Source organism: Alligator mississippiensis, chromosome 1 (assembly GCF_030867095.1).
Source record: "Alligator mississippiensis isolate rAllMis1 chromosome 1, rAllMis1, whole genome shotgun sequence".
NCBI classification, from domain to species: Eukaryota; Metazoa; Chordata; order Crocodylia; family Alligatoridae; genus Alligator; species Alligator mississippiensis.
The window spans coordinates 136,770,610-136,798,195 of record NC_081824.1 but is presented as its reverse complement, the minus strand read 5'-3'; the positions used below and the strand labels follow the sequence as shown (position 1 = coordinate 136,798,195).

Genomic DNA, 27,586 nt, shown 5'->3' with positions numbered 1-27,586 from the left:
AAGCCATAACAAGATCTGACCACCTAATATAATCAGCACATTCCAAGGAATCCAGGAATAAAAAACTAAGGAGTTGAGCTTAGGCAGGTAATGCTAATTTCAAACCACAAAGTAATGTGGTGTCACTTGCTTATTGGGTGAACCCGAGTTCAGGCAGTAACCTTTCATGATAATTTCTAACACCTTTTGATTCCATTGGGTAACAGCTATAGGACAAGATTGTGAGTGGCTCTAAAGCCAATAGATTAACATAAGATAAGGTATAAAGAAGCATGTATGTCAGGTGACCAGCATGAAGGATGGGACAGAAGGACCATCGCTGTACCATGCATGGACCCCGGACTCCCAGTGTGAGTGAGGACCAGATCCTGACAAAGGGACCTTCTCAGTGACAACTTCCTGGAACAACTTGGCACGCACCTGGCATAGAGGGACTGCCGATAAGTTGCCAACCCCATGTGGGAACCCTTTGTCATTCTGTCTATCTGTTGTTATCATTCACTATTAGCTCTTTATTACTGTACTATCTGTTTGTTGCATTAACCTTTCTGTTAACTGTCATATGCTAAGCTATAAGTAAATTTGCCTTTACTTCACTCCTGACTCACCTCCTCAATCCTGAACCCAGCAGCCTCATGGCTGATACACTCACAGCGCCTAGCCGGCCTCTGACAGATTTCCAAGGGGCTCTATCCTGGGTCCATTATTGTTTAATATCTTCATTAATTATTTGGATGATGAGATCAAGTGCATGCTTAGCAAATTTTTGGATAACATCAAAATGGGTAGTGTTGCAGACATCCTGGAGAGTACAGATAAGATCCAGAATGACCTGGAGAAATGGTCTGCAATCAACCAGATGAGATTCAACCATGACAAGTGCAAAGGCGTGCACTTTGGAATAGAATAATCACATGCATAAATACAAATGAGGGAATGAGTGACTAGGCTGCGGTACTGCAGAGAAGTACCTGGGAATTATAATAGACAATAAGCTGACTAGGAGCAACAGGGGTGTAGGTTGTAGCCGTGTTGGTCTAAGGACATAGGCAGACAACATTCCTTGGGTGAGTCTGATATCTTTTATTAGACCAACCCAAATAGTTGGAGAATAGTTATTAAGCAAGCTTTTGGGTTCAAAAACCCTTCATCAGGCTAAGGAAGTTTCAGCAGTTGGTGTGTGCTCTTCCTGGATGGAATGAAAAGTAAAGAAACCAGAGGCTGGGCTGGGGAGCAACAGTGCACTCTTGTTGCAAAAAATGCCAAGAGTATACTGTGTTGTCTTAACAAGAGTTTCACTGGCAAGACCTCACCCCAAGTACTGTGTCCAGTTTTGAGCCCCACACTTCAAAAAGGATGTGGAGAGTTTGGAAACGGTGTAGCACAGAGCAATGAAAATTATTAGGGGCCTCAGTGGCAAGACTTATGAGGAAAGTCTGAAAGAGTGTTGAATCTATCTGTGACTTGAACAAGGGGGTAAAATACACCCTATTCAAATTTGCTAATGACACTAAGATGTGGGGGGATGTGGGCATGCTAGAAGGGAGGAATAGGCTGCAATTGGACCTAGACAGGTTACAGGGGTGGGCAGATAGGAACAGGATGGGTTTCAACACTGACAAGTGCAAGGTGCTGCACCTGGGGAGGAAGAACCAGCAGCATACCTACAGGCTGAGGAACTCCCTTCTCATCAATGCAGAGGCAGAAAAAGATCTTAGAGTCATTATTGATGCCAAAATTAACACGGGCCGACAGTGTGGGGACGTGGTCAGGAAGACCAACCGTACCTTGTCATGTATCCACAGATGCATCTCGAGCAGGTCCAAGGAGGTGATCCTCCCTCTCTATGTGGCACTGGTCAGGCTGCAGTTGCAGCACTGCATCCAGTTCTGGGCGCTGCACTTCAGGAGAGATGTGGACAGCACTGAGAGGGTTTAGAGGAGGGCCACCCGCACGATCAGAGGGCAGCAGGGCAGGCCCTACAAGGAGAGGCCAAGGGACCTGAACCTGTTCAGCTTCCACAAGAGAAGGCTGAGGGGAGATCTAATGGGAACAAACTAGTCAGAGGGAATCAGCAGGCATTGGGGGAGTCCCTGTTCCCCCAAGCACTACCAGGAGTGACTAGAAATAACAGTCACAAGCTGGCAGAGGGTAGATTCAGGCTAGACATCAGGAGGCACCACTTCACTTTCAGGGCGGCTAGGATCTGGAACCAACTTCCAAGAGAAGTGGTGCTGGCTCCTACCCTGGTGGTCTTTAAGAGGAGGTTAAACGAACACCTTGCTGGGGTTGTTTGACCCCAGTACTTTTTCCTGCCATGACAGGGGGTTGAACTTGATGATCTGCTCAGGTCCCTTCCGACCCTACCAACTATAAAACTGTGAAACTAAGGTTATTTAGTCTGGAGGAGACTGAGAGGGAGATTTGATAACGGTCTTCAAATACTTGAAGGGTAAATATAGAGAGGATGGGGTTTTTCTTTGTGACCATATGCGACAGGATGAGGAGCAATGGCTTCAAGCTTCAGCAGGGGAAATTTAGGTTGGAACTTTCTGATGAGGACAGTCAAGCACTGGAACAGGCTACTTAGAAGTTGTGGAATCTCCATTCTTGGAAGATTTCAAGAGCAGGTTAGACAGACTGAGACAGTATTGTCAGGGATGATCCTGCCTTGAGCAAGGCCTGGACTAGATGATCTTGTGAGGTCCCTTCCAGCCCTACTTTCTTATGATCCTACACTTATATGACAACCTTTTACTTTTCCAGTCATAAACATCCTCCTGGGCAAATAGAAGGCAAAAGCCGATCATGCTCCCAAGGGTGCCTTCCAGCCCAACCCCCTTATTATAAAGGAGGTAGTTAGGGTCCGCTGGTTCTTGGTTTCCCCTATGTACAATCCCTTCTTATTTCCAAAGTCACTATTAGTTTAAAACAGTGAGTGTCCCATACTGGGAGAAGTGAGGAATTGCTTCAACTCAGCTCCTTGGTTACAGGCTGGACAGAGTGCACTGCAAACTCCCGGTTGGATGCGATTCAAACGAGCAGATCTAGGGGGGTAATACAGGTGGATGGGCATGCACCTCCTTCCTCCCCCACTTCCTCTGGTGCTTGGTGACCCCACTGCTGGTAGGAGGGCCCTGAGTGTCTACCTCATAGCCTGCACCACTAAATTAAATGGAAGGTTTGCCATTAATTTTAATGGAGACTGAATCATGTCATTTCTGTCCACATATTGTAGTGCTTGTATGGTTATTTCACATGCCATTGTATTTCATATTACTGTCAAGCTGTACCCTTATTTGGTGTTCACAGCTTGTGTCACCTTGTTCGAGTTGATATGGTTCAAATTTTTCATATTACCCAGCCAAATTGCTTTGCGCTTTCAAATATATTATTCTGGTTTCTGCTAGAGACAAAAAGACATGCATTCTGCAGTCTTCCACACACTGAACCTACACCACAAAATGTTGTCTTTATTTCACACGTCTCTCCCACCAGTTGGGAAATGAAACAGAATGACATGGTAAGGACTTGGATTGTTTTTACTTCCATAAGGGCTACATACTGCACAGGAGTTTGTTTGTTGTCTGGGTGGGTGATTACCTTCACCTGGGAATTTCTTCGCTCGTTCCTCAAAGAACCATTCACCAGTTTTTACCTTCATGGCTCTGAAAAACAGAACAGCAGACACCTGAACCTTGTCTATGCAGTTTACAATATATATTTTCACATTTAATTGTGTGTGCTTGAGACAAAATAATAAATGTCTATTTAACAAATCAAAAGAAATAAGAAAATCCTTCAGTACAACTAATACCTTACAGAAGTCCCCACTGAAGGCATGGGGGCAAATGGTCAACTTCATTCTCCATGTGGGAATTATTCTGCAGGAAGTCTTAAATAGCACGTAGAGCAACTGTTTGGAGGTCAAGGAGTCCTGGGTTCTGTTCCCAGTTCTGCATCCAATTTGCTGTATGAGCTCAGGCAAGGCACATTTGGATGTATATTTGCCTCCAGTCATAACCTAGCTCAAATAAGTGAAAACGGACAATGCTGAAGTGCATGCTCTTCAGTGGAATTTAAAATGGCTACATAAGAGCACGTGCCAAATGGCAAGTCCATAGTTCTAGAGAAGGGAAGAACATGTCTTCTCATCATTGATATGAATAGGCTGGTACCACGGCCTATCCTTCATCTTAAGCTTTCGTTTATGGAGAGGTTGATGTCAGCTACCAGATTCAGAATCTTATAAGGGTGATGCTTCACTGAGTATGCAATAAACATAAGAACAGTCTCTCAGAATAAGAAAAAACTAACAAGTGCCTTTCAGCTAAGCGATAAACAATTCTGAAATCCACAAAGGCCAGAGAAAAATAGCCCTGAGGTAGCCACTCACTCTATTTGACAGTAGGTAAGAGAGTTTGTAGGACACTGTCTCACCTTAGGTTCCATTGCTAAGCACCTAAAGATAAGCAACTTTGTGGGTACATACAGATGTTCATGGAGGTTAGATCGCATTAAAAATGACCATCCCATCTAACTTAGTTCACCCACATGCAGACCTTAGACTGACCTGACTAGTAAGTGCAAGTACAAACTGTTCCAGGAAGATTAGATCAGTCAAAAATGGCTGAACCAATCTAATTTAACTGTACCTTGGAAGTGCAGCAAGTTAGATTGGGTATGGCTAGACAGATCTAACTGAACTTCTGCACACTTTCCCAGCACAGCCCTGGAATTGGAAAAGCTCAGCCACTGGCCCCAGCCCCAGAGCTGCATTTTTCCTACCTGCCCCCTTGGCACTGAGCTAATTTTAGCACTCCCTCCCTCCTGCAGATAAGTCAGCCCAACTCCCCCCATGGATGCCACAACACCCCAAGCCTCACCATTAGCCTCCCCAGGCTGCCCATCCCTCCTCCTCCCCTAACATACCTTAGATTGGGGGCCATTTTTTAACCCAACCTACTCTCTGAACTGCTAGCCGTAAAGTCTATACAAAGTCTATATTTAGAGGAATGAAATATACAGAGCTTCCATGACCCTAAATGGAAAGGAAAAATTCCCACTTCTTCAGATATCAGGCTACTTACATGCCAAACCAGAGATTTTTGGTACCTAACTTTAAATAACAGAGCTTGAAAATTCTGAGATAGAAAACTGAAACAACCTTCCCTACCTTGTCTTGGGCACTACTCTAAAGCCATGTACTGCATCATAATAGATCAGCTATGCAGGAAACTTCAGATATTCCTTCCTCTCATATTAGAAGGAGCACAACTTGGCATGTTACAATTTAAGAACATGACATAGTGGTAACTGACTGATGTCTCTGGTTACGCCAATACTTCAGAAGTAAAATTTTGGTGGTGCCATCTTTATGCACCATACTCCTCTAGCTCTCTTTGTTCCCCTTCTGTGTCTCAGCAGTGATTTTCAACTGGGTGCTGTGGCACGCAGAGGTGCCTTGAGATCCTTTCAAGGATGCTGCAGTGTTCCATGTAATGTTAGCACTGTTAGGTGTGCAAACATTATTCACAAGATAAACTCAGAGATTTCAAATAGGAAGCCATAGTGTCAAAAACAGTTGACCTGTTGTGGGCGGAGTTCTTTGCTACCGAAGAACTGCTCTTCTATTTTTCTTTAGTTAAAAAAACAAGTGGGCCAGGGACAGACATTACACATAAACCCATTTAAGTGATCAGAAACTTGTTTAAACCTGTAACAGAACAGACATTCAGTGCACATAAACCAGCTCGAAAATGGCCAAAACCAGTTTGAGATAGACCTGGTTGAATGTAGTATCAGACTTAACTGATTTGGGTCAACCTGGTTTATGCAATGTCTGTCCCAGACCCCTGGCTGGTTTCAGATAAACCAGACACCCCCAGCATCCCGGCATGCTCTTGGGCTGGGCGGGGCTCTCTGCTCCACAGCTGGGCTGGCTGCTCCCCCTGCTCTCCAGCCAGAGCAGGGGCAGGGTGTGGCCAGATGCTGGCCTGCCATGGCCCCTGAGGCAAATTTCTCCCTCCATCCCCTCTCCCCTCCGCTGGCAAGCCCTGCGAACCGCAACTGCCATTTGCCAGCCCCAGCCACATCTCTATGGCTTGCCTGCAAACAGGTAGGGATGGATTTAATTGCTCACTCTGTCCTCTCTTTCCCCAGGAACGCCTGGGGCTTTGGTTTGGCTGCAGTCTCTGCCAGGTGTCTGGAACAATAGGTGTTGGCAAAGACTGACGATCATCACACGTGCTGATTAAGAGTTAAGAGAAGTTGCAAACAGCTTCACCAAAGAATAAAGAGAGCTACATTTATATTATAAAGCCTTTCTGAATGCCTGGCTGTAAGGAGACACTTTGCCCTCAGGATTAGTAAAACTAATTCTTGTCTTTCTGGTTTACATTTTAAGTTAGACAAAGCTGTGTACACTGTGTTTTACTGGGCTGTATCACAGCTTAGGCAAAGATTTTTGGTAGTTCCCTGTTGTATACTTTGCAAATTGCTGTGTTCAATACATGCTTGCTTCAGAGAAAGGACTTTTTCCCCCATCCCCTGTGTGCTAGCCTGGGCTGGTGCCTGGCGGCACCACCTCCATTCCAGCAGAGAGGGGTGAGAGCCTTGGAGGGCATCTCTCTTCCCTCCCCTTTGGCAGTGGCTGGCAGGCATGCTCTAGCACCCCCCCCACCCCCCCCGGCCACACTTCGGCTTCTGGCTTGACCATTGAGCCAGTTCAGGCATGTACCTGCATTTCCTGGTTGCCAGAGCATGTCTGTCCACTTATTAATCAGTTTAAGCTGCACAGCTTAGACTAACCTGCAAAGACTTGGGCATTTTGAATGTCTGTCCCTAGCTGTGAAGACTAAAAGCTGACATTTTTCAAGGGGTGCCTCGATTCTAAACAACCATGGAGAATTTCCTCTCTTTCAAATCTGTAAACCAATGTTCCATCACCGAGGGTTTGTGGGCATGTGACTTACAGTTTGTGGGCATGTGACTTACAGAACTAGCAAACACTGGCATATACATTTCTTTATTTCTCCCGATCTGATGCAAAGCAACAAGCCATGATTTACAATAACTGAATATGTACAAAATTAGAGGGCTGAAGCTAGTTTTCCCTGGCAAAGGGTTCGTGAATTATTATTGATCAAAACTGCAACAAGGCATTTTTTTATCTCTAAAGAATTTACTTGCAAAAAACCCATAACTTTAGTTTTTGTTTTTCCTCACTTTTAGATAGCTGTGAAAGTAAACAAAGCAAAAATTACAGCTCGTAAAACCACTGACAAAATGTCACGCTATTATGCACGTTGTTTTTTAATGCAACACGTGTATGTTGATTGCTAAGATACCACATTCATGTGCAGCGATGCAAAAAAGGTAGCACCTTTTTGCAGGGTTCCACAGTATACAAGAAAGAAAACAGGCCTGTAAAGTTTAAATTGATTTTCATGACCACAGTCAACTTGAAATCTAATCCATTTGTTTCAAACAAGAAGTACTGAGTAGTTTAAGGTTATACAACTGCCTCTGAGTCCCCTGGCCAATTTTTGTGGTTTTATTACTGCCTTTTTCAAAATGCATCTCTCTCCCCTTATGTTTCATGAGCATATATCATTCCAAGTCCCAATTTCAGTTAAACTGCCCTCCCCCACACAAAACTAGTAGATTTTGAGTTCCAAATTTGGCCAATCATATTCCTTTGTCAAACAGAGACATCTCTATAGCCCTATGGTAAAACATATCCATGGCTCTTATTCGGATTGCTTTTGAGATGCTTGTTCTCAAATGTACGAAGAGAAAAGGCACAGAAGAGGTTAAAAGAGACCATCTATTCACCCACATAAGCACATCAGATCAAAGTCGTGAAAGCAGTAAACTCACTGAATTTTGTTTACTCGGGCTTTACATCAGTGAACTCATCTGGTTTCAGAACATGGGAGATAAAGTTCCACTTTGTTTTTGAAGGTTCAGAAACACTATCCAACGGCATTCTTATCACTGTTTGTCCTCAGTTCAATAGATCAAGTTTCTTCTACAGTAATCTTAGTATCTACCACTGGAGTAGGGAGGGGAGAACTTCAGTGATGTTTCTGATATCAGTACTTTATTGTGAGGGAAAAAAACATTCTAACAGCATTCAGAGTTTAACCAAAAAAAACAAAAACCCAAGATGAAGATAATGAAAAGACACCAGCTATCAAATATTCATCAGTAAGTTTTTTAACTAATACTTTACAGCCAGTCACTATACTTTTCTTCACAAAAATACACACCATCTCCAGCAATCAAGACTCCACAACAAGGTATCTAGGTCCTGATTTTTTAAGAGGTGGGTTCCTTCGCTGGAATTAAGGATGCTCAGCATCTCTGAAACCTGGGTTCTAAATTTCTAAATCATCTAAATCTTTCCTCATGCTCTCAAATATGGGACATTGAGTAGAATTCACCTCAGTGCAGGAGACCCAAACATGTCTCTGTCCAGCTCCTAACCTATATAGCCCTGAAAAGAGTCTGCCATCATCTCAACCAACTTTGGATCAGACTTGTACTGGAAAGTTCAAACAATACCTAATCAAGAATAGAACCTTGCAGTATCTCTCTGCTCTAAGGTAAATAACACTCACTGAAGACACTCAATTTTTCAAGAACTGCAGTATGAAAAAAAAAAAGTAGATTTCCTTGAACAAAGACTGGGGTGTTTCTAAAAACCAAGAACGGAATCACAAGTTCTAATCATGATTCTATGACTCCAATTATTTAAACAAGCAAATTAAAAGACTTACGATTCATTTATTTGGAATTTTGCAGTGAAAGTAAAAAGGTAATACATTTGAAAACTGATGCATTCAAAGTTCTGACTGCACGTTCTTGTCCCCAAAATGGTCTCATTCAAATTTAAACTAAGTGTTTTAACACATATATACTATTGGTTAACTTGAGTATATTATAGCTACACCAATAGCTAGCAAGTGGTCAGGAATTGTTATATAAAAGATGATCCCTCTAGCAGCACAAAACCACCACCAGACTGCTAGGATATATGGCTTCAGTATGGACTCAGAGAAGAATGCCATCAGTGGAATAATTTCTATATAAAAATGAAGCTACTTCAAATCCTGCCTAGTTTCACAATCCCAGGAAGAGCTGAAGTACAGGTGCATCAGTGTCCTATATTTCACTAGGCTTTGCTAAACACAAGGGAATGAACATGGTTCCACTGAAGTCAAGCTCTTACGGACTTCACTGGGGCTGGGATGTGACAAGATCTCAATACTTACCGACGGTATCTTAAGTACAGGTTTCCCTCAATTTATGCAGGTTTTGTACATGGGAATTTGCTCTTATGCAATGACTCTTTTTATACCTAAAATTCGTTATATGTGAAGTAAACTCACTCCTATGCGATCGGCATAGGTGCCCCACCCCAAGCAGGTAAGTCTGCTGGGGGGAGGGGAAAGGGCCGTGGGGCCAGGACCCCACTCACCTCAGCCCCTGCTGCAGCTGTGCTGGGAGTGACCAATGCCAGGCTCTGGCGGCAGCACCGAGCTCTTCCCGGCACTGGAAGGGCAGGTTGGGGGGGGCTATGGCAAATTTTGGGGTGGCAGCAGCCCCGCTCCCAGCGCAGCTGCCTGCCCTGAGCGTCGGGAAGAGCCCAGTGCCGCCACCGGCCCCAACCCACAGCAGCAGCCTGCTCTCATGATGCATGCAGATCTGGGGGCACGCACCCCCCAGGAAGAGCCTGGCACAGCCCCCCAGCCTGTAGCCCTCCTAGGGTGCATGTAGCAGTAAGAGCCGTGTCCCCCAGTCCCGCGCCCCGCACCCACTGACAGTTCCCTCTACTTTACTCCCTGCTGCAGCCCCTTGAGTGGCCACCGGGCTGTGCTGCACTCCTCCCCCCGACCCCTTCCCTAGTCCCAGCCTTACTCCCTCCCTCCCTCACTGCCGTGGGAACATATCACTATGTCTTACATTGTAAATGGGGTTCCCTTTATGCAAATTCAATTTATTCACAGTTTTACGGGAACGCATGTAATGCATAAATCGAGGGAAACCTGTATAATTAAAGCAATCCAGGAGACTTCCTTGCTCCCTCAGTCATGATTTGCTCTAAGAGATAAACACAAAACTGGCCATAGGTTATCAAAAGCAATCCAGTTTCTCACCCATGAGCATAGCAGATGGTGCACTTCCACAAGTAGGGATTGAGACAGATGCGACACTCGGAACACACTCGATGGCTGCACCCATTGCACACCGCACCTCTATTCATCACAAGGCCCAAGGATTTCTGACAGCGAGCACAAGACCTCTCCTGATATTCGTGGCTTGCATTTTTAGCTCCTTTCCACCGAAGCTGCTGCAGCTGTGTTTTCAATTTCCTAACCCCCAAGACAAATAAAAATAAGTATAATCAGAAGCTGATATGAAGGATATGCCATAGTGATAATCCTTTATGGAACATATTTCCAAATCAGTGCCTCTATTTGTTATTATAATTTAGATGTATATTTTATCTGCTTTGATTATTTACATTTAGTTCCTCAGGGCAGCTTATAATAAAAGACAAACAACCCACAAAATAAGAAACAAGAGACACTCCATTGCCCTCCTACAATGTCCCCCCCGCAATGTCATTCCCAAGCCCACACTCCCCACTTCTTACAGAGGGTCTGCGGCTGTCCCCAAAAATGCATAAATCCTCCCCCCTCCAACAAAAAGCAACATTAAAAGAACCATTCAAACAAAACACCTGAAATAGCCATAACAGAGAAATAATGATCTTCAGGGCAGGGGTTGTCTATACTATGTGCTTGTACAATGCTTTGTATAATGGGACCTTGACAGTGTAGGGGACTCAAGGTGACACTGATGAATATGCATCGCCTTGCACATGGTACTCTTAACATAATGTTGTACAGGTAGTCCTGCTTGTCATCCAGCACACATGGGATTCTGTTCATGCAGACCATATGCACCCATGATAGTGCACCAAAAATATAGCATGAATGCACAGTTGCTTGCAAAGCTACACAAGCAAAAAGAGGAAAAGACTAAGGGTGTGTACTTTTGAAAATCTGACTTGTGAAAGAGAACTGCCATAAGTAACTTCAGTGAACGTGCCATCTAAACCAAACCAAATAAAATACATACAGCTTTAAAACACAGTTTAGAACAAAATGCCTGAAAAAAAAACTTGCTTCCTTTACTTACCTTTCATAGCCTCCTAAAAGTGTCAGGATCATCAAGCACTAAGCTCCCTGACCTATTTAAGATTTAGTTACACCATAATCCTTTGTTTGGAGAATACCATGTAAAGCAGAATGGCATAATTACCACAAAGGAGTAATGTATTGCTCAAATTTAAAAATGAATTAATTTCCTTTCCTTACAGTCTTTTAGTATTTGCTTTCTATAGATGCTTTGCAATCAGATTTTACTTACACAAATGCTTACAGAAATCAAATTTTAAGTTTCACCATTCATATGTTTGGAGATAGAGAACTTAAGGCTTGCATTTGTAAATATTAGCAACACAAATAGTATGTTTTATATGGGGAAGCTGCTCAACAATGTACTGTACAAACTGCCAAAGCTCCTTGTCAAACCCCTGATACAAAGGAAATAAAACAGGCCAGGCAGAGATTTGATCTCAGCCTTCACATTGCAGATTTGTGTGAAGCTGAGGAAATAAAACTTTTCATCGAGCAAATAAAATTTGCTATGGTGGTGACAGAAAATTGGAGACTAGGAGAGGCAACACACTTGGAATACACTTTATTTGATAAGAAACAAGATTTAGCTCAGCTTCAGGATGAGATTCCCAAATCCCCTGTTCAGAACCCTGACACCAGTGATTAATTAAAACAGGCCAAGCTGTGAAGTCTTCCTTTGTAATGGGGATAAGCTTACACACCAGTGAATGCAATGACAGAAAATTGAATTGTAAACTCTTCACAGAGGGAGTAATCCTTGGAGGGGCAAGATTTTTCCAGAAAAGCTGAGAGCTAAATTCATGAAGTAGATGATTCACTGCATTGTATTTGTTCAGGTCTCACCAGTATTCTACAGTGTAGAGGCTATAATCACTGTTATTTTTCTCAGCTGGAAAAAATACCAGTAGCCAAGAGCATGCAAGAAAAGTGGTGATTAGAAGAGACAGCAATGAATGGCACAATGCAAAAAGAACAAAAGGGGGGGGGAAAGCATAATACCTTATCCTTTCTTCATCCACTTTTCTCAGCATCTGATCACGGTATAGAACCTCCAAAACAGTCTCCTGCTCCAATTCTTTAAGGAAGTTTAGATTAAATTCTACAGTCATTTTTCACAAACTTCACTTCCTTTCAAGACTCCTGAACTACACAGCTTCACTTCATCCAAGCTGACAGATATTAGTACTGCCTGGAGTATGTGCCACTCAGGCCTATGGGTTTTTTAAGTGTCTGTGCTCTTATTTCATTGGTGATGCATTTCTACTGTGTCATACTCTTGAAGAAAAAAATTAGAGAGTCCATCTCCATGCAGGCCATTATTTCTAAGTGGCTTTGCCACCTACTGAAGTGAACACACTCATTTAGCAAGGTCAGAGCAGTCTACTGTCTTTCACATACAAGTACTTCAAGTTCTTTTTTGCTAAGAGTGGCTCCCAAACTGAAAACAGCTCAAAGTAGGGTCCCAGATAGGGTTTTATTTGCTAGTAGACTGAGAAGGCAAAGAGTGACAGCACAAAATACTGGAAAACAGCTTGTCTTACTTGACCTCTCACTTTAGGAATTTCCTGGTAGGAAGTGACTTGAATGAAAGATTATCTTGTCCAGGACCTGCAGAAAAATAAAGCAAATGTGTTATTCTTTCCCATTTTTCTTTTTCAGCACCCCGTGCTAGAAACTGAGCATTACATTGTGAAAATTAAATTCTACTGCACACAAATATACCTTTCACATGCTGATTCAAACTTACTGGAGGTATTTAATAGGACACACCTATGCTTTAGACAGACTTACCATGAGCACTACAGGTTAATGGCTTGGGGAGGAAAAATTGTTTTAATGTTAATAATGCAATCAATGAAAGAAGCTTCCAAGAAAATTCAAAGACTACTGCTGTGGCCTGACTGGAAAAGCTATATTGATGGAGATAAATGTTCCTTTGCTGGTTAGCAGCTGTTCCACTCATCTTCTTGTAGTGACAAAACACTACAGACTTTTAGGAAAAGGAGAAAGAAAAACACCCCATGGAGTTATTCCATGAATTATTTATAGGTTTTAATAGCTAATGGACCTGTCATCCGAATCTTGCCTAACTTCTTTCTGCTGAAGCTAGATAAATACTTCACTACACAACAGTGCTGCTATCTTTGTAACACATACACACAAACACACGAAAAATCAAGAGGACAGTTTCTCAGTCCACACCAATCATTTTGTTATGTGCAGAAATACAAGAAGCAGGAAAATATGAAAAAGTAATAGTTTAAACAAATACACATTTGAATTGCTATTGTACTAAAGTAGTTATTGCATCTGTTGTAACTGCTCAAATCAGAGGGAGTTTATCTTGAATAAGGATTGCAGAAATTGACTTTATAACTACAGCTTTCAAAAAAATGAATATAAGAAAAATGCATTATTGTCATAATTATTTTTAATAATACTATATACCACAGTTACACCCACAGAAGAAAAACAGTTACAGAACTATATTCAGAACAGTTGAGAATTTTACAGAATTATACTACACTGTTTCTACTTGGTTATAAAGTCTGTTGTTGGTTTGGCATGAATTCTTCAGGTGAGTTTACAAGCAGACCAGTTTTGACCTGCATCTGATATTGTATGTTGTGTGTTTATGTATGGATGCATAAAACAAGAGTAATTTTTTGAGTATTTACTCTGGGAATAAAATAGAGAAAGCCTGATCCTTCGTTAGTACTAATACATCCACTAGTGCAGTGTTTTTTTGTACCAGGACCCATTTGTAAACATCAGTGGCCAGTCCTGACCCAATGCCCCACACTCCCAGGCCCCAGCTCCCCAGTGTGTGGGGCGGTAGGTGGGTGTGTGGGGCAAGGGCGGCCCCAAGCAGCCTCTTGCTGGCTGGCACTCTGCCAGTCTGCAAGGGAAAAGCCAAAGTATCCCATGTTTTTCTCCTTTAAAGGGGAATCCATTTTTTAAGTTTGTTGATCCATTTTTAAAGTTTGCTCATAACCCTTTCATATATTCTTCTGACCCACTTTTGGGTCACGACCCATGGGTTGAAAAAATCTGCACTAGTGAATGTAACTAGTGAAATATTTAAGGATGCTACATTGATTGGCAGCAGTTAAGGATCTGGCCTAATTATATGCTATTTTTTGTTAATGCCAGACAGATCTGGTTACCAATTTATTTTCAAACCTAAGCAAATATTGCATTGCCTTGTATGTACCTCAAAGATTTACCTTACATCCAGACTATCAGGTCATCTTTAATTAAGCCATCTAATTCTGCAGAAGTAGGCAGGAGAAGGCACTGTTCTTTATTTACAGCTTATCTCTGCAAACCCTTCCTTTCATATTGCTTTGATAAAGTCCTTTGACAGACACATAAGAGATGAAAATGTCCCACATAAAACTGTTAGCAAAGCAAAAAAAGATATGCATGAGTTTCCGGTGGAAACATAGGAGGTAAAGATATGAGTAATCGTATTTTATATCCTTTGCTTTCTGCTCAATCACAGGAAGTGAATAAGCAGCTATAAACCCTGAAAAGCCACAGCAATAACTTATTTGTACAACACAGAATGCTTTTAAAGAACTGTGCTACCTCTCAGGGGCAGGTTTTTTTATTTATTTTGGTTTTTGTTTGGGTTTTTTTAAGGGAAATGTGTTGTGTTCCAAGCCAAATCAGCCAATCAATTCCAAATCCATGAGTCATTTAAAAACCATATGTGGCCCTACTACCGGCAAACATCCTCCACCCCCACCTGGGGCTTCAGATATTTCCAAATCATTTGGCAGGCATCCAACATGCAGGCTCAAGCCTGAAGACTTGGGGTTTGGATGCTCCCGAGTTTCACCTGCCTTCAGCCTCATGGCCACAGGAGCAAGCTAGGGAGGAGTCTCTAGGGCAGATCCAAGGCACTGCAGTGGTGCAATTGCACCCATCTGTGATTCCTGCTTCACCCAAACTTTAAAACCAACTGCCTGAGAGGGGCTGCTGCAATTCTATTCACACAGTGTTGAAAGAGTCAACTGACTTCATGGCTTATTGACATCTCCCTGATTCCTGCTAATCTCTTTTCACTCTATGGGTGTTAACTGTCCATTCTCCTTTTTAATGGTGCTGATGTTCCAGTATTCCAACTATCCTTTCTTCTTTAAGTTTGCTGTCTGTTGGCCATTCCTGGTAGGGTGGCCATCATACAGGACAATCTGGTTGTCTTCTGTCCTCTATTGATATGACCCGAATGCCTTTATGTCCTCTATTTTTCTCTTAAAGAGAAAATAGAGGACATAAAGGAGTTGGGTTTCAGAATGTCCTCTATGATGGCCACCCTAATTCCTGGTAATATCTGTCTCCTATTTCACAGCCCTGCAGACTGCTCTTCTGCTCTAGCTAAAAGCGTTTACTCGGGTGTGGTCATATTAGCTCAGATGTAGAAATGATTGACAATGAAATATTGGAAGCACTCAAGAAAGTTAGATTTTGTTTTATAAATCTGAATAAGATTTATAGTACATTTAACTATAATGATTACAGGACTAATGATCTTTCAACTATTTTTGCCTAGTGTGTTGTGTTTTTTAAACTTAATATATAATTAACAAACTAGTTCACATTCTGATCTTTAGCTGAATAATACATCCCTAAGCCCCTTGCATATTAGCATTTAGTTTCTAAGTGGAGAAAATAGGTATTGTGTTATATATGATGATGTGCCACACCTTCTGAACCCACCTTTTTAAAGTCTTACATCTGCCCATGCTACCTCTGCTCCAGTTGATATTTCATCCTAGTTATTTCTGTGAGGCTTTCCTTGGAGAGTCTGTTCCTGCAACCGGCTGAATTGTTTCTAAGAAGCTCAGAGCCGTCAATCCCTGCTTAAGTCAGTACAAACATAGACAGAGGCCAAAACTTTGAAGGACATACTGGAAAAGTACCACTCAGTCTCAAATCCTTCCAGCATTCACAAGCAATCACTTCTAATTCTTCAGGATTAATTCCAAAAACTAGCATAATTACAGCTTCATCAGTCAATCCTGCTAAGGCATATCAGATGGAAATCAGCAAATTCAAAGCAGTCATTAATACCTAGTCCCCAGTAAAATTGTAAGAATTATCTTGTGGGAGACATACAGGGCTGTTTCCTATTAATTTTATGCATCTAAACAGCAATTACACAACAGTAAGTTCCATTTTTGGTGCTTACACACAGTTTCAGATTCTTTGTCACCCTCTGGCAAAATAGAATTATATGGCATGAATACTTACCAGAGAGGTGGTGGGGAGGAGGAACAAATAAACCTTCTCCTATTTTAAATCAACAGGCTAGTAGTAGTTAGGACACACATCCAGGAAGTGGAAGACCCAGGTTCAAAAGGGCTTTGAACCTGCATCTCTTTCTTCCAACACTGTGCTCTTACCATCGGGCCATAGGTTAGGCATCATCCAGTCCTGTCTCTAGCTCCAGAAAAACACATTGCATTCTGCCCATGAGAAACTATGGAAAAGATCAGTGTAATTAGTATACCTAGCTTCTGCTCATAGCTTTGGGAACAGAGTGGGTAGGTCTACATGAGATGCTTTACTGCACAGTAAACTAATCTACTGCGCAGTAAACTGTCACCATGTAATAATGCACATAACCTACTGCACAATAAATTAGTTTACTGTGCCTTTAACTAGTATCTATAAATATAGTTACTAAACTAAATGCGCAGTAGATACTGCACAGTAGGACTAATGTAGACGCTGACCGGGAGCAAATTTGCTCCTAGTCAGCCATACCAGCAGGGGGCCCGGTCCTGGCACTGCTCAGCTCCTGGCTCCCCCCAGAAGCTGGGAGCCAATAAGCATGGGGACTGGGTCCCTCTCTGCCCTCTTCTGTCCCAGTGCTGTGGGATTCTTGACCCTCCACAGGGGCGGGGAACTGAGTAGTGCCAGGACTGGGGAGTTCTTCCTTCCCTGCTCAGCCAGGGGCAGTCATGAGCTGTCCTGACAGTGGAGTAGTTAGCAGTGAGCCCGCATCTGGGCATGGATTCACCCGCTCAGTCAGGGGCAGTTGGCAGCAAGGGCTTGCTGCCAGCTGCCCCACCAGCCAACTGGGCCAGGTGGCTGGGAAAGAATCCCCTCCCACGCAGTTGTTTCCCAGCCCCCTGCTTCAATCAGCCACTTGGGGCAGGAGCTGAGAAAGAGTCCTCTCCCTTGCAGCTCTTTTCCAGCACCTGTCCCACCGGCCAATCGGGGCAAGGGATTGGGAAAAAACTGTGGGGAAGGGGACTCTTTCCTGCATGGGGAAACAGCTGCGACCCTGTCCCCTGAAGCCCAGGCCTAACCCCAGTGTCTTCTGTCAGCCTGGGGCTGGCACCTCTGGGAGCTTAGAGCTCCCCTTGGCTGCCATATGGCAGGAGAGCAGGGTAGGTGTTTCCCTGCCCTGAACTGCTCCCATCAGGAGCAAAATTGCTCCTGATGGGTGCACATGTAGTTGTGCTCTCACTGAAAGCTTACTGCACAGTATTTTCATAGATTTTCATAGACATTAGGGCTGGAAGGGACCTCAGAAGATCATCAAGTCCAGCCCCCTGCACAAAGGGCAGGAAGTCAGCTGGGGTCATAGGATCCCAGCAAGATAAGCATCCAGTTTGCTCTTGAAGGTGTTCAATGTAGGCGCTTGAACCACCTCCGGTGGCAGGCTGTTCCAGACCTTGGGGGCTCGGACAGTAAAGAAATTCTTCCTTATGTCCAGCCTGAAACGGTCTTGTAGTAGTTTATGACCATTCGACCTAGCTTAACAGTAAGCTTTCTGTGCATTAATTGTACATCTAGATGCACCCAGTATGGATCAACTGTTAGAAGAAAGGCTACAGACAGTGAAGCTAAGCACTTGGCACACGCATTCTGACAGTCAGCATGTCAAAGTGGATTGGACTTAGCTCTATCATATTTTAGACAAGTAGTGCTCAACTTTCCAGCTCTGCAGGCCAGATGAGTGATGCAGGGCTGGTCTGTAGGCTGGATCCCATGGGTGGAATTAGTCTGTGGGCTGCATCCAATGTGGTGTCAATGTACAAGGTCAGTTTTCAGGTGTGACCCTTGCACCAGCCTGACTCTGACCCATAGCAGATATGGCTGCACAGCAACCCTGTATACCAGATCTGGCCGCAAAGCAACCCCACAAAAGCCATGGCAATTACTGCTACTACTATTCCCGTCACATCTCTGGACCCATGGGGAGACTCACAGGCTGGATTTGGCCTGCCTGCAGACCAGAGGTTCAGCACCACTGTTCTAGACCTTTGGATTTTGTGCTGCTTTAATTTATGGCAGCTCCCTGCTATTCACAATTTGGGTTCTCTGCAGCTCAAAACTGTTCAAGTTCTGGGCACTCTAAAAATTATGCAATCTGCCCCCTGCATTGCCCAATGAGGAGAGAGAAAGCTGTATACATTGCAAAGGAGAGAGCCACAAAGCTGTATATATTAGCTCTGTATCACTTCTATATGCAAGTGTAGGAATTTCCCTTAGAGGATGCCCCTCCAAACAAAGAAAAAAAAGATAGCTTACCTTAAGGGAATAGAACTTAATGTTATCTTAAAGGAACAGAATCATGAAATTCATTGCTGTTACTATTAATTTTACAGAGGCATCATAACACTATTCAGGATGGGGGAGCGATATAAAACTCTAAGACAACTCGCTAGATTTTGAGAACAGATATACACAATATATTCAAATGAAGATATCTACGAAAGATTTATATGATTTTTTTCCCCTTGGAAGCACTGAAGAAGAGTGATTCTTAAAAATATCAGGTTTTGATTTCTCCTAAAGGCAGGTTTACTGCAGAATACTTCAGTGATTTAAAAACCCTTCCCTGACTTTATAACCGTAATCACCTTTCCATCCAATGTCTCTATCATTACAAAATAACAAATTAAAATGTTAAGTGCATTTTGAAGTAGGAGAATTTGTACCCCCCCCACAAGGGGATCTTATTTAGTCTTCAAAGTATGTCACTGTGATTCCAAATTAGTTTAGAACACTTAGGAAAAATTATGTTAATGAATAATATAAGAGTAGAAAATTGTCAGAAAAACAAAGCTTGTCAGAATCCCTTTTGTGATGTTGAAACAACAGCCATGTGTTTAATACAGATGTAATGGAACTGCCAGCTCCATGTTCTGGAAAGGTACTGGCCCTGTTGTGACTTTCAAGTCATGGCCTGGATTTGTGGGATGAGTTTGCACAGCAGTGCAAGCCACAAGAGTTATTTTGAACTACTGGGCTAGATCATGTCAGAGCTGATACTACCCTTTAGCAGAGGGCAGCAGGCACTCCTCCCTGCACTAGCTCAACTCTGTTGATTGGTGTTAAGAGGAGTCATATTTCTCTGTCATGTTCTCCTCTATGCCATGTAATGCTGCCTCTGTAGCTGAATAGTAGTATTTTAAATATTACACTTATTTAGGTCAGGCTCTAATGCCATTTCTCAGGAATGTACTCAGTCCTTCACCAGGCTGAATCTCGTTAATGGGGATTTAGCTAGAATAAAGATGCAGTAAAAGCTAAGTACAGGCTCCAAGAGTTGGCCTATTTTTCTGGCATTTGTACTAACATAAACACTTGTAGATATCACTATTTGTGTATCTTTTAAGAAGGAGTCTATGTCTTCCACATTATCGAAAAGTCACTCAGCACTAGATAGTAGTATCTGCTGTCAGAAAACTACTAACAAATTGGGTTTGACTTCTATAATTCTTGGTGTGCCACCCTGTAAAGCAGGAAGTACCCTTTTTATTTTTAAGAAGCGTTAAGGGGGGTCATCAAATAGCATGTTATTTATTTGGTTATCTGCTTGTTAACTGTAGGTATTGTTTCTATTAATGCCTTGTTAACTCTCCAATATTAACTCCAATTTCAGTTTACACACCTCAGTGGCACTTACACAGTCATGAAAGTACCATTTCTGGCACTTACATGGTTTGGGATTTCTACTCTGGGCACAGTGTGGATACACTCACTGTACAGGCTCACTAAGTCTGCACTCTGGCTGGGTAAGTATGCGGTGCTGTCTGCTCACTCAGGTGTACACATAAATCCTGAAATCATAGTCAAGCAAAAAGTTATGACTAGCTGTGCGGGGAGGAAGGGCCGTTCCATGTTTCAACCTTCTGTGAAGATGAACCTTTTAAGGTTCTACACTCAGGGCTAGTTTTCCTAGAAGATAACTTATTCTGCTAACTGCCACTGCAGTAGCTCCAGAAGAAGTGATCTGTATTCTGTACCTGAAAGTCCTGAGCATGAATTCTAATTATGACCGATATAGGAAAAAACAGAACATGAGTCTACACTTAAAGATGACTGAATGCTTCAAGTCATTACTAACAAATCCACAAAATCCACTGTTTGTACGTCACCAATCAGAAACCAACTAGCTCACCAGGTATTCAAAATTAGGAACTTTATTCAATTCTTTAGGAATTGCAGGTAAAAGCACTATAGAACTGCAAAGTATTTATCATAATCCTCTTTATTACCATTTATAATAAAAATCTGCACACACATAGCATAGTGGTGAGTAGAATAGAATGTGTCATTGTAAATGAAAATGTTTCTTTCATTTAAAATAACTCTGATACTTTCACTGCATGACCTGTGTGTAATGTTTCCAGCTCCTATATCATTTATTTTGGTTTTAGTAGAGACACTGAGACAAGCATACACAAAGTTATCTGTGAAAGTCAGGTCCTTTGCTGATTTGAGATCTTTTGATTATAGGATCCATTAATCCCACAGAAGGGAATCAAAGTAATGTTGTTTACTGAAAAAACACACTAATCATAAATGCTAATGGAGTCTAAGGCAATTGCCACTCTCACAAATTCATATGAAATGAATTAATTAGTACTCGCTTGATAAGAAGAATTACGAATGATTTCGTGCACTACTTGACTGTAATATCTTAATTTTTATACAGAAATAGACTATTTGGTTATAATTTATTTTACATGGCAAGTTGAAATGCTTTCCCTGCACTTCTCTCAAGTACTTTTAGTACCACTCCCTCCCACAACTCATCCAGCCAAAAGATCACTTTACAGCAAACCATTTTTAGTGCAGATTCCAGCTCAAGGTCTTTTTCTCGAACCCTTTTTCAATCTAAGGAACAGTTTAAACTAAAATCAATTTCTTCTTGCTGTATTGGATAAAACAGATTGAAAATATACACTTACCTTTTCCATTGCTACCAGAGAAAGAGAAGTAGAAGTGACATGTTCACCAGAGATGAGGAGTTTGCTTTTTCTTTTCTTTACTGAAATAAAATTGCTGCCTCACTCCTTTCCTTCCTGTTTAAACCAAAGTTAGAGTACAGCATCAAGGCATCCCTGTGGCAGTCAAGAGGAATCAGGCTCAGAGGCTGATTGCTAGTGCTGCCAAAGGCTTTGCAAAGTTACTGCAGCCGAAAGTGCAGCAGATGAATTACTGCATAGAGATTAACATCTTCTCTAAAGTTAAAAAAGGTTTACTATGGGAAAATGTAATACTTCCTTCCTCATAATGTGCTTATGGTTCTCTAACCACTCACAGGAAGAAGAGTGGTTATGAGTTTTTAGAGTCTCATATGATTTCTCTTCCTGATGCTATATACATGCAAATGCTGAAAACCTCAATTTCCCCAGGCAGTCATACTGAAAAGAAGTCTGGTACTCTGAACAGGCAATTTACTGGAAATAAGACTGATTCCTCTCTAGCTACAAGTGACAATGTATTTAGTATGACTAGATTACCTAGATAGACTGATACTGGGTACTTCTACACGTGTAATTAGCACATAGCAATAAACTCTAGCCCAAGGATGCTCCAGTTCGGTTCAACATGTTGCAGAGGAGCTGGCTGGGGCATGAGGGTGTTACAGTGCAGGGCTAGCTGGCAGGCAGCTCCTACACTGTAGCACCCTTGTGCCCTAGCCAGCCCCATCACTGTCTACACATGAGTTTTGCTGCATGTAACTACTCTGCTCTTGGATAGTACTTGTGTTGAGCAGCAGGGTACTAGCCTACAGCAGAGTTAATTTGTTTATTGAGGCCTAATAGTGTCACATGTGTAGATGGTGATGCTGTACTGTGGAGTTAATTGTGCATCTCCACAGTGAAGCATCTCATGTTTGTAGATGCACCTACTATGAGCTTTCTTGAATGAAAACCTGGAAAACTACCAATATAACCCCCTCCCCCCCCCCCAAAAAAAAAAAAAAAGTATTGAGTCTAGAATAACGTATGTTTGGATTGGCTAGTCCAGTTCAGCCTGTTATAAAGACAGGCCTTATTATTAATGATGTTCAGAATTAAAGCCAATCTACTTCAAAGTCTGAATAGAGAATATGAGTATTTCTTTCCAGACCAATCTGTTCTCTGGTTTAAAGTTTCAATTCCTCAGACACAACATATAATAATAAAGCAATAGAGGTCTTTTTATTTATTAGAGGTCTTAAATAGTGGCATATATTGGTTAAAGTTTCCTAAAGCATTGTTGCTCCATTAACATAACAAAATGAATCAACCTGTGCAATTGTCTAGCTCTTTAATGCTTTGGAATATGTTTAAATTGAAGTATGTGAATAACCTTACTGAACTATTGATAAACCAGGAGTGACCAACTAGCAACCTGCAGGCTGCATGAGGTCTGTGAGGGGTTAACATGAGGCCCATGGATTCTTGCCACTACTCCTTCCATCGCTCCTGCTACTATGGCGGCTGGGGTCTCCAAGCTCCCCCTCTTATCCAGCTTCTGCTTCCTGCTCCACTCCTGGAGAAGAGGTAGCATGGTGGGAGAGAGACCAGAGATGGATCTTTGCTGCTCATACTCCATGCTGGGCTGGGGAGAGGGAGTCAGACTGTCTGGGGAGCTGAGAGAGAAGCTGGGCTGTCCAACTGCGTGTGTGGCTGGAACAGGAACCATACTACACTACCTGTGCAATGAGAGGAAGGGCAGACTATCGGCATGACAAAGTGGCTTGGGGGTCTTTGGGCTGTGGAGTGTGTGGCCCCCAGCTGCTCAAAAATTGGACAACCCTGTACTAAACACAGCAAGAAATAGTTGCAGGATTTGGGCTTTACACAAGCAACATTTTTAATGAAGTTAAAGTTGGATAAGAGCTGCAAGTTTTGGAACTCATTCAAAAATCATGTTAGGCCACCCAAAATAACAAGATTGTTATTTTTAAGCTCTCAATCTTAAATCAAAGACATTTTTATTTTTCTCAGTTGTCTTCTGGTTTATGGGATTTTAGGTGCCCTCAAGTTACATTTTAATTTTTCTTCCCCGAGTATAAGAGCTAGACAATTAATCTGCTCTAACGAAAGCTGTGATCCCTTGGGCTCTGTCAAAAACACCAATTACTGTAAGAGACAGAGGGTCATGAAACAAAGTGGTAATCTGGGACAAATTAAGTTTAGGACATAAACTGACAGTGTTGGAGTGATGTTGTAGCCATGTTGATATAAACTAGGATCACTCCACATTATAATAGCTACCAACAAATGAGCAGGCTGTGCTTGATTGTCATAAATTTTAGCATGAGGACTGGGCAGGGCTTGCCCTGAACTGTACCAACAGTTGAAGGCATTGGTATCCCACACTCCTTTGTGACCCTGCCTTACCCAGGGCATGTGTGATACATGCACAAAAGTACACAAAAGGACATTTGGAGAATGGTGTCCAGGAGTCTCCAAGTTCAACCTCCACAGGTCAACCATAAAAAAATCCAAAGATTCACCTGGTGCCTTCCTTCCAGAAGAGATACAGTGGTATTTTCCAACTGCAAGGTCAGCTGCCTAAATGCCTCTTTTCCCACCCTCTATAGTCTGCTACATGCCAAGCAGTACCAATGCATAATAATGTATCTGCCAACTACATACTTTCCCACAAATCTTTGCCTCTACCATCAAGCAATCTCAATTCACACTGCAGTAGGGCTGGCATCAAACAGCCAAAATGAACAATTTTGTTGTGCTGCACTTACTAGATCTGTGTGGATTCATCTTACAGAAAACAGTGGCTGGTTGTGTGGCAAGTATGATCACACAATTGGTGGGATGGCCAACAGTGGTAGGAGAACATCAGGATGAGGAAGACCAGGAGACCGCCTTTCTAGGTATCTCCGCAGAGCTAACCACAAGCAACCTACCAATATGAGTTCCCTTGACTGTGGCAAAGCAAATGGAAATGTCTGTCTGGAAGCTTCAGCTCACAACAGTTCCTGGTCCATTGCAAAAGATTATTGTTAATGTTGTGACTGAGATTTGTACAGCTCTAAGCAAGGATACTTGGCTGCTCATGCTGTACAACTTGCTAACCCTCACAACCAATTGTTGTGAGGGTTGCAGGCATGGGGTTATCCAACTGCACAAGATGGATAAGAGGGCACATACATTCCCATTCTTTGCCTACCCAGCAAGTCTCAGAGTTCCTAAATAGAAAAGGGATTTTTCCACTATTGTATAGGCTGCTGAGTATGGTGAATTGTTATGGAAGAATTGCACATGAATGCAGTAGTCCAGAAAAATGTATGACTAGAAACTATTTCAACAACTTCACTTTTGGTTTATCTGAAGAGGGGCTGCTTGCAGCATAGAAATCAATGGAGCAACCAGCCTTCAGCTAGACCCTCATATGCAATCTCACTTGTCTGATACAAGGTCTATTCTGTGAGGGTTTCTACTGCCTCTATACAGATGTACTGGTAAACTCCATCCATATAAAGCATCCATGGTCCTGAAATCTGTGAGGGAGTCCATGAGCTCCCGTATCACCTTCTTCCATTTTCTTTCTGCCCTTCACAAGGTTACAAAGCGCTCAGTGGCTGTCATCACCCTCCATCTTTGAGAATCTTGGAGCTGCAAGTACTGACCCTCAAAGATGAGAAAAGTAACAGTTGGTCATTTTTCCCTTCTCTGTTTTCAGAGATAATGCCTTGACCTTCTAATGTCTCCAGAATCTCTTCCCAGTCTTTGAAGCCCTTGGAAACAGTAAGTCCTCTCCCAGCCTAGGCCTTGGTACTCTGGGGAGGTGGCTGGCTATTTTAGGGGGATTGAGGCCACAGTATTGCATGTCCTTGTATGTACACTACTCAGAAAATGGTGCAAGCTTTTGGAGGAAGGATGAACAGCACAGCACCATGCTGTTGATCACTTTTACAGTGCTACAGGTAGGTCAAACCTTGGAGGATGTGGCCTTAGTCTGCGTAAGAGAATGCCAAAGAACAAACCTCTCTGGAATGGTTAAGGGGAACCCTGGTTCATCTGTTTTGTTGCTGCTCACTAACAGTGCATCTAGACATCCTGCAGGAATGAAAGGGGCCATTTACCTCTGCAGGAAATGGGGCAAGCTAGCCAATTCCCAAACTATTTGAGTTTGGCTACAGCACTTCCCTTATCTCATGTTCCATTTTATCCCCCAGGTGAATACCACAAAAGTGGTTAAAATGCCAATCCACAGTGGCTGGTAACTAACCATGCTTTTCCTCTCTTAAAAATGAACTGTGGCTTGGAGTGGAGAGGGGAATGAAGGTCAATGCTACAAGTGTTACCAAAAACCCAGTACTGTTTGGTCTTTGAGAGACAAGACTACAGCCCAGCTATGATCAGGACTTCTTTGCAAGCTTAGACATAGAATTCAGAGACAGTTACAATTCCCTTACTGATTACCCTATTTGTACCCTAAGTCAAGATACAATCACAGTTCCCAGTGATCCTCCACTCCCTCTTAGCAGGTAAGGTACTACTATCACCCAAGTCAGATAAAGAGACAAGAGATAGGTCTATAACCCAACCTTTTATTGATTACACCCCAAAGCATAAGAATAAGCACTTGTCTCTATGCTTATCTACTTGCAATAGCACAATAAAGATTCTCACCTATACCAGCTAGGGGAGACACAGAAGGGAGAAGAAAGGTGGCATGCAACCTAGCTGAGGTCTCCCCCAGATTTCCCGTTTATACCCAATATTTATACGTGGGTTATTTAAACAAATATTCTGATGGGTGTTATTCAAATTGATTTGTTTTACTGAGACTTTGGGAACTGGACTGAACCAGTTTTTCCTGTGGGCTTGAAGGATGCCAATTAGCTAGGGTCTGTGTCCTTGGGAAAAGTACAATTCTGGGAGAGAAAATGTCTTACCTCTTTCCCCTCACCACCTGGGAATGTTAGTTGCCATGTTCTGTTTCTTTCACTTCGATGAGCAGGCCAGCTATAATATACAACAGGTTAACAGATACATATTATTATTGCAATAGGCTTCTAGCTGACTATATCCAACTCAATTGCTATCAACAAGCAAAACATCAATTGTTACATCTAGACGTTGTTACACGTTTTTCCAAACAGCAGTTATTAATTCTTGACCTAGTCTAATATTAGTTTTCCAAAATAAAGCAGTTATTCATTCTTGGCCTAGTCTAATATTAGAGGCTTGATAAACAGATTTTTATTCTGCTTTCCCAGGAAGTTTCTGATTAAAATGCAAGCTTATTGATTATTGATTGAAAACCAGTTGAAGCACTTATCATTCATAATTCAGGCTTTTCCTAGGTCCTTAGTATGCACTGGTCTGTCAGTCGCTGATCATGTCTACAGCATATACAAGGAACTGCAGGCCCCAGCTGTTGTTTGTGCATCTGAGGTGCTTGCAGTGGCAGAGGGAAATGCTGACTCTTAACGCAACCATCATCACAGGCAGGTCTTGCCCAAGCCAGGTTCCAGCTACACAAAAGTAGAACTGGAAGGGATCTTGTGAGGCCATCTAGTTCAGCCCCCTGATCAAGGTAGAAGCACCCCTGACTAGATCATCTTCTTCCCTTTCACTTTGGTGTGCCTGGAGTGGGAAGGGCCTGAAGGCTGAAACACCAGGCTCAAGGGATGCAGGAAGCCTACTTGAGTGAGCACAAGGAAGCACTGTGGGCAGGGTGATTAGGGCATATATGCTGGCCAAACACTGGCCTCTCCAGGAGGCAGAAGAAAGGGCAAGGCCAGGCATTGGCTGGCATCCATCACAAAGGTCCTGGCTTTCAAGGACTCAAAAAGGGAGCCCCCATACCACCAAGGACAGCCCCCCTCAAACCAGGCAGCCCAGCTCTCAGGGCTTGCACTGTGGGTGGTACCTGAGTGGATGCCACCTCCCTAACAGGCTTGTGCTGATGCTGCTGGGCCCTCCCCTGCAATTATCGTACTAATCTTCCCCCCTGGCAGAGGAAATGCTGCCAGAAGGTTGTGGAACGGAGGTCCACTCATGAGCCTAGACTGGTCTGTGCAACGCCAGGTAGCACCAGCCTAGGCACAGAGCCCCGACACACGGACAATCATAGAACCAGAGACACCGCGGGTT

General features: G+C 42.7%; 1 protein-coding gene across 3 annotated transcripts in view; it reads right to left on the bottom strand.

Moving 5' to 3' along the window:
* SYTL3 (synaptotagmin like 3) overlaps positions 1–27,586 on the bottom strand; it is a 68,405-nt gene that overhangs the window by 40,170 nt on the left and 649 nt on the right. Inside the window, exons 2-7 of one of the 3 annotated variants that reach the window (XM_059714524.1) lie at positions 26,383–26,452; positions 21,434–21,547; positions 15,939–16,078; positions 12,213–12,821; positions 10,164–10,379; positions 3,604–3,668 (exon numbers count right to left, since the gene is read on the bottom strand). In XM_059714524.1, coding sequence (XP_059570507.1) covers positions 3,604–3,668; positions 10,164–10,379; positions 12,213–12,322 — 391 coding nt within the window. In that variant the 5' untranslated portion in view covers positions 12,323–12,821; positions 15,939–16,078; positions 21,434–21,547; positions 26,383–26,452. Of the gene's footprint in view, positions 1–3,603; positions 3,669–10,163; positions 10,380–12,212; positions 12,822–15,938; positions 16,079–21,433; positions 21,655–26,382; positions 26,453–27,586 lie in introns of those variants that run through there. The other 2 variants (XM_059714522.1, XM_059714525.1) reach the window with 2 other exon arrangements.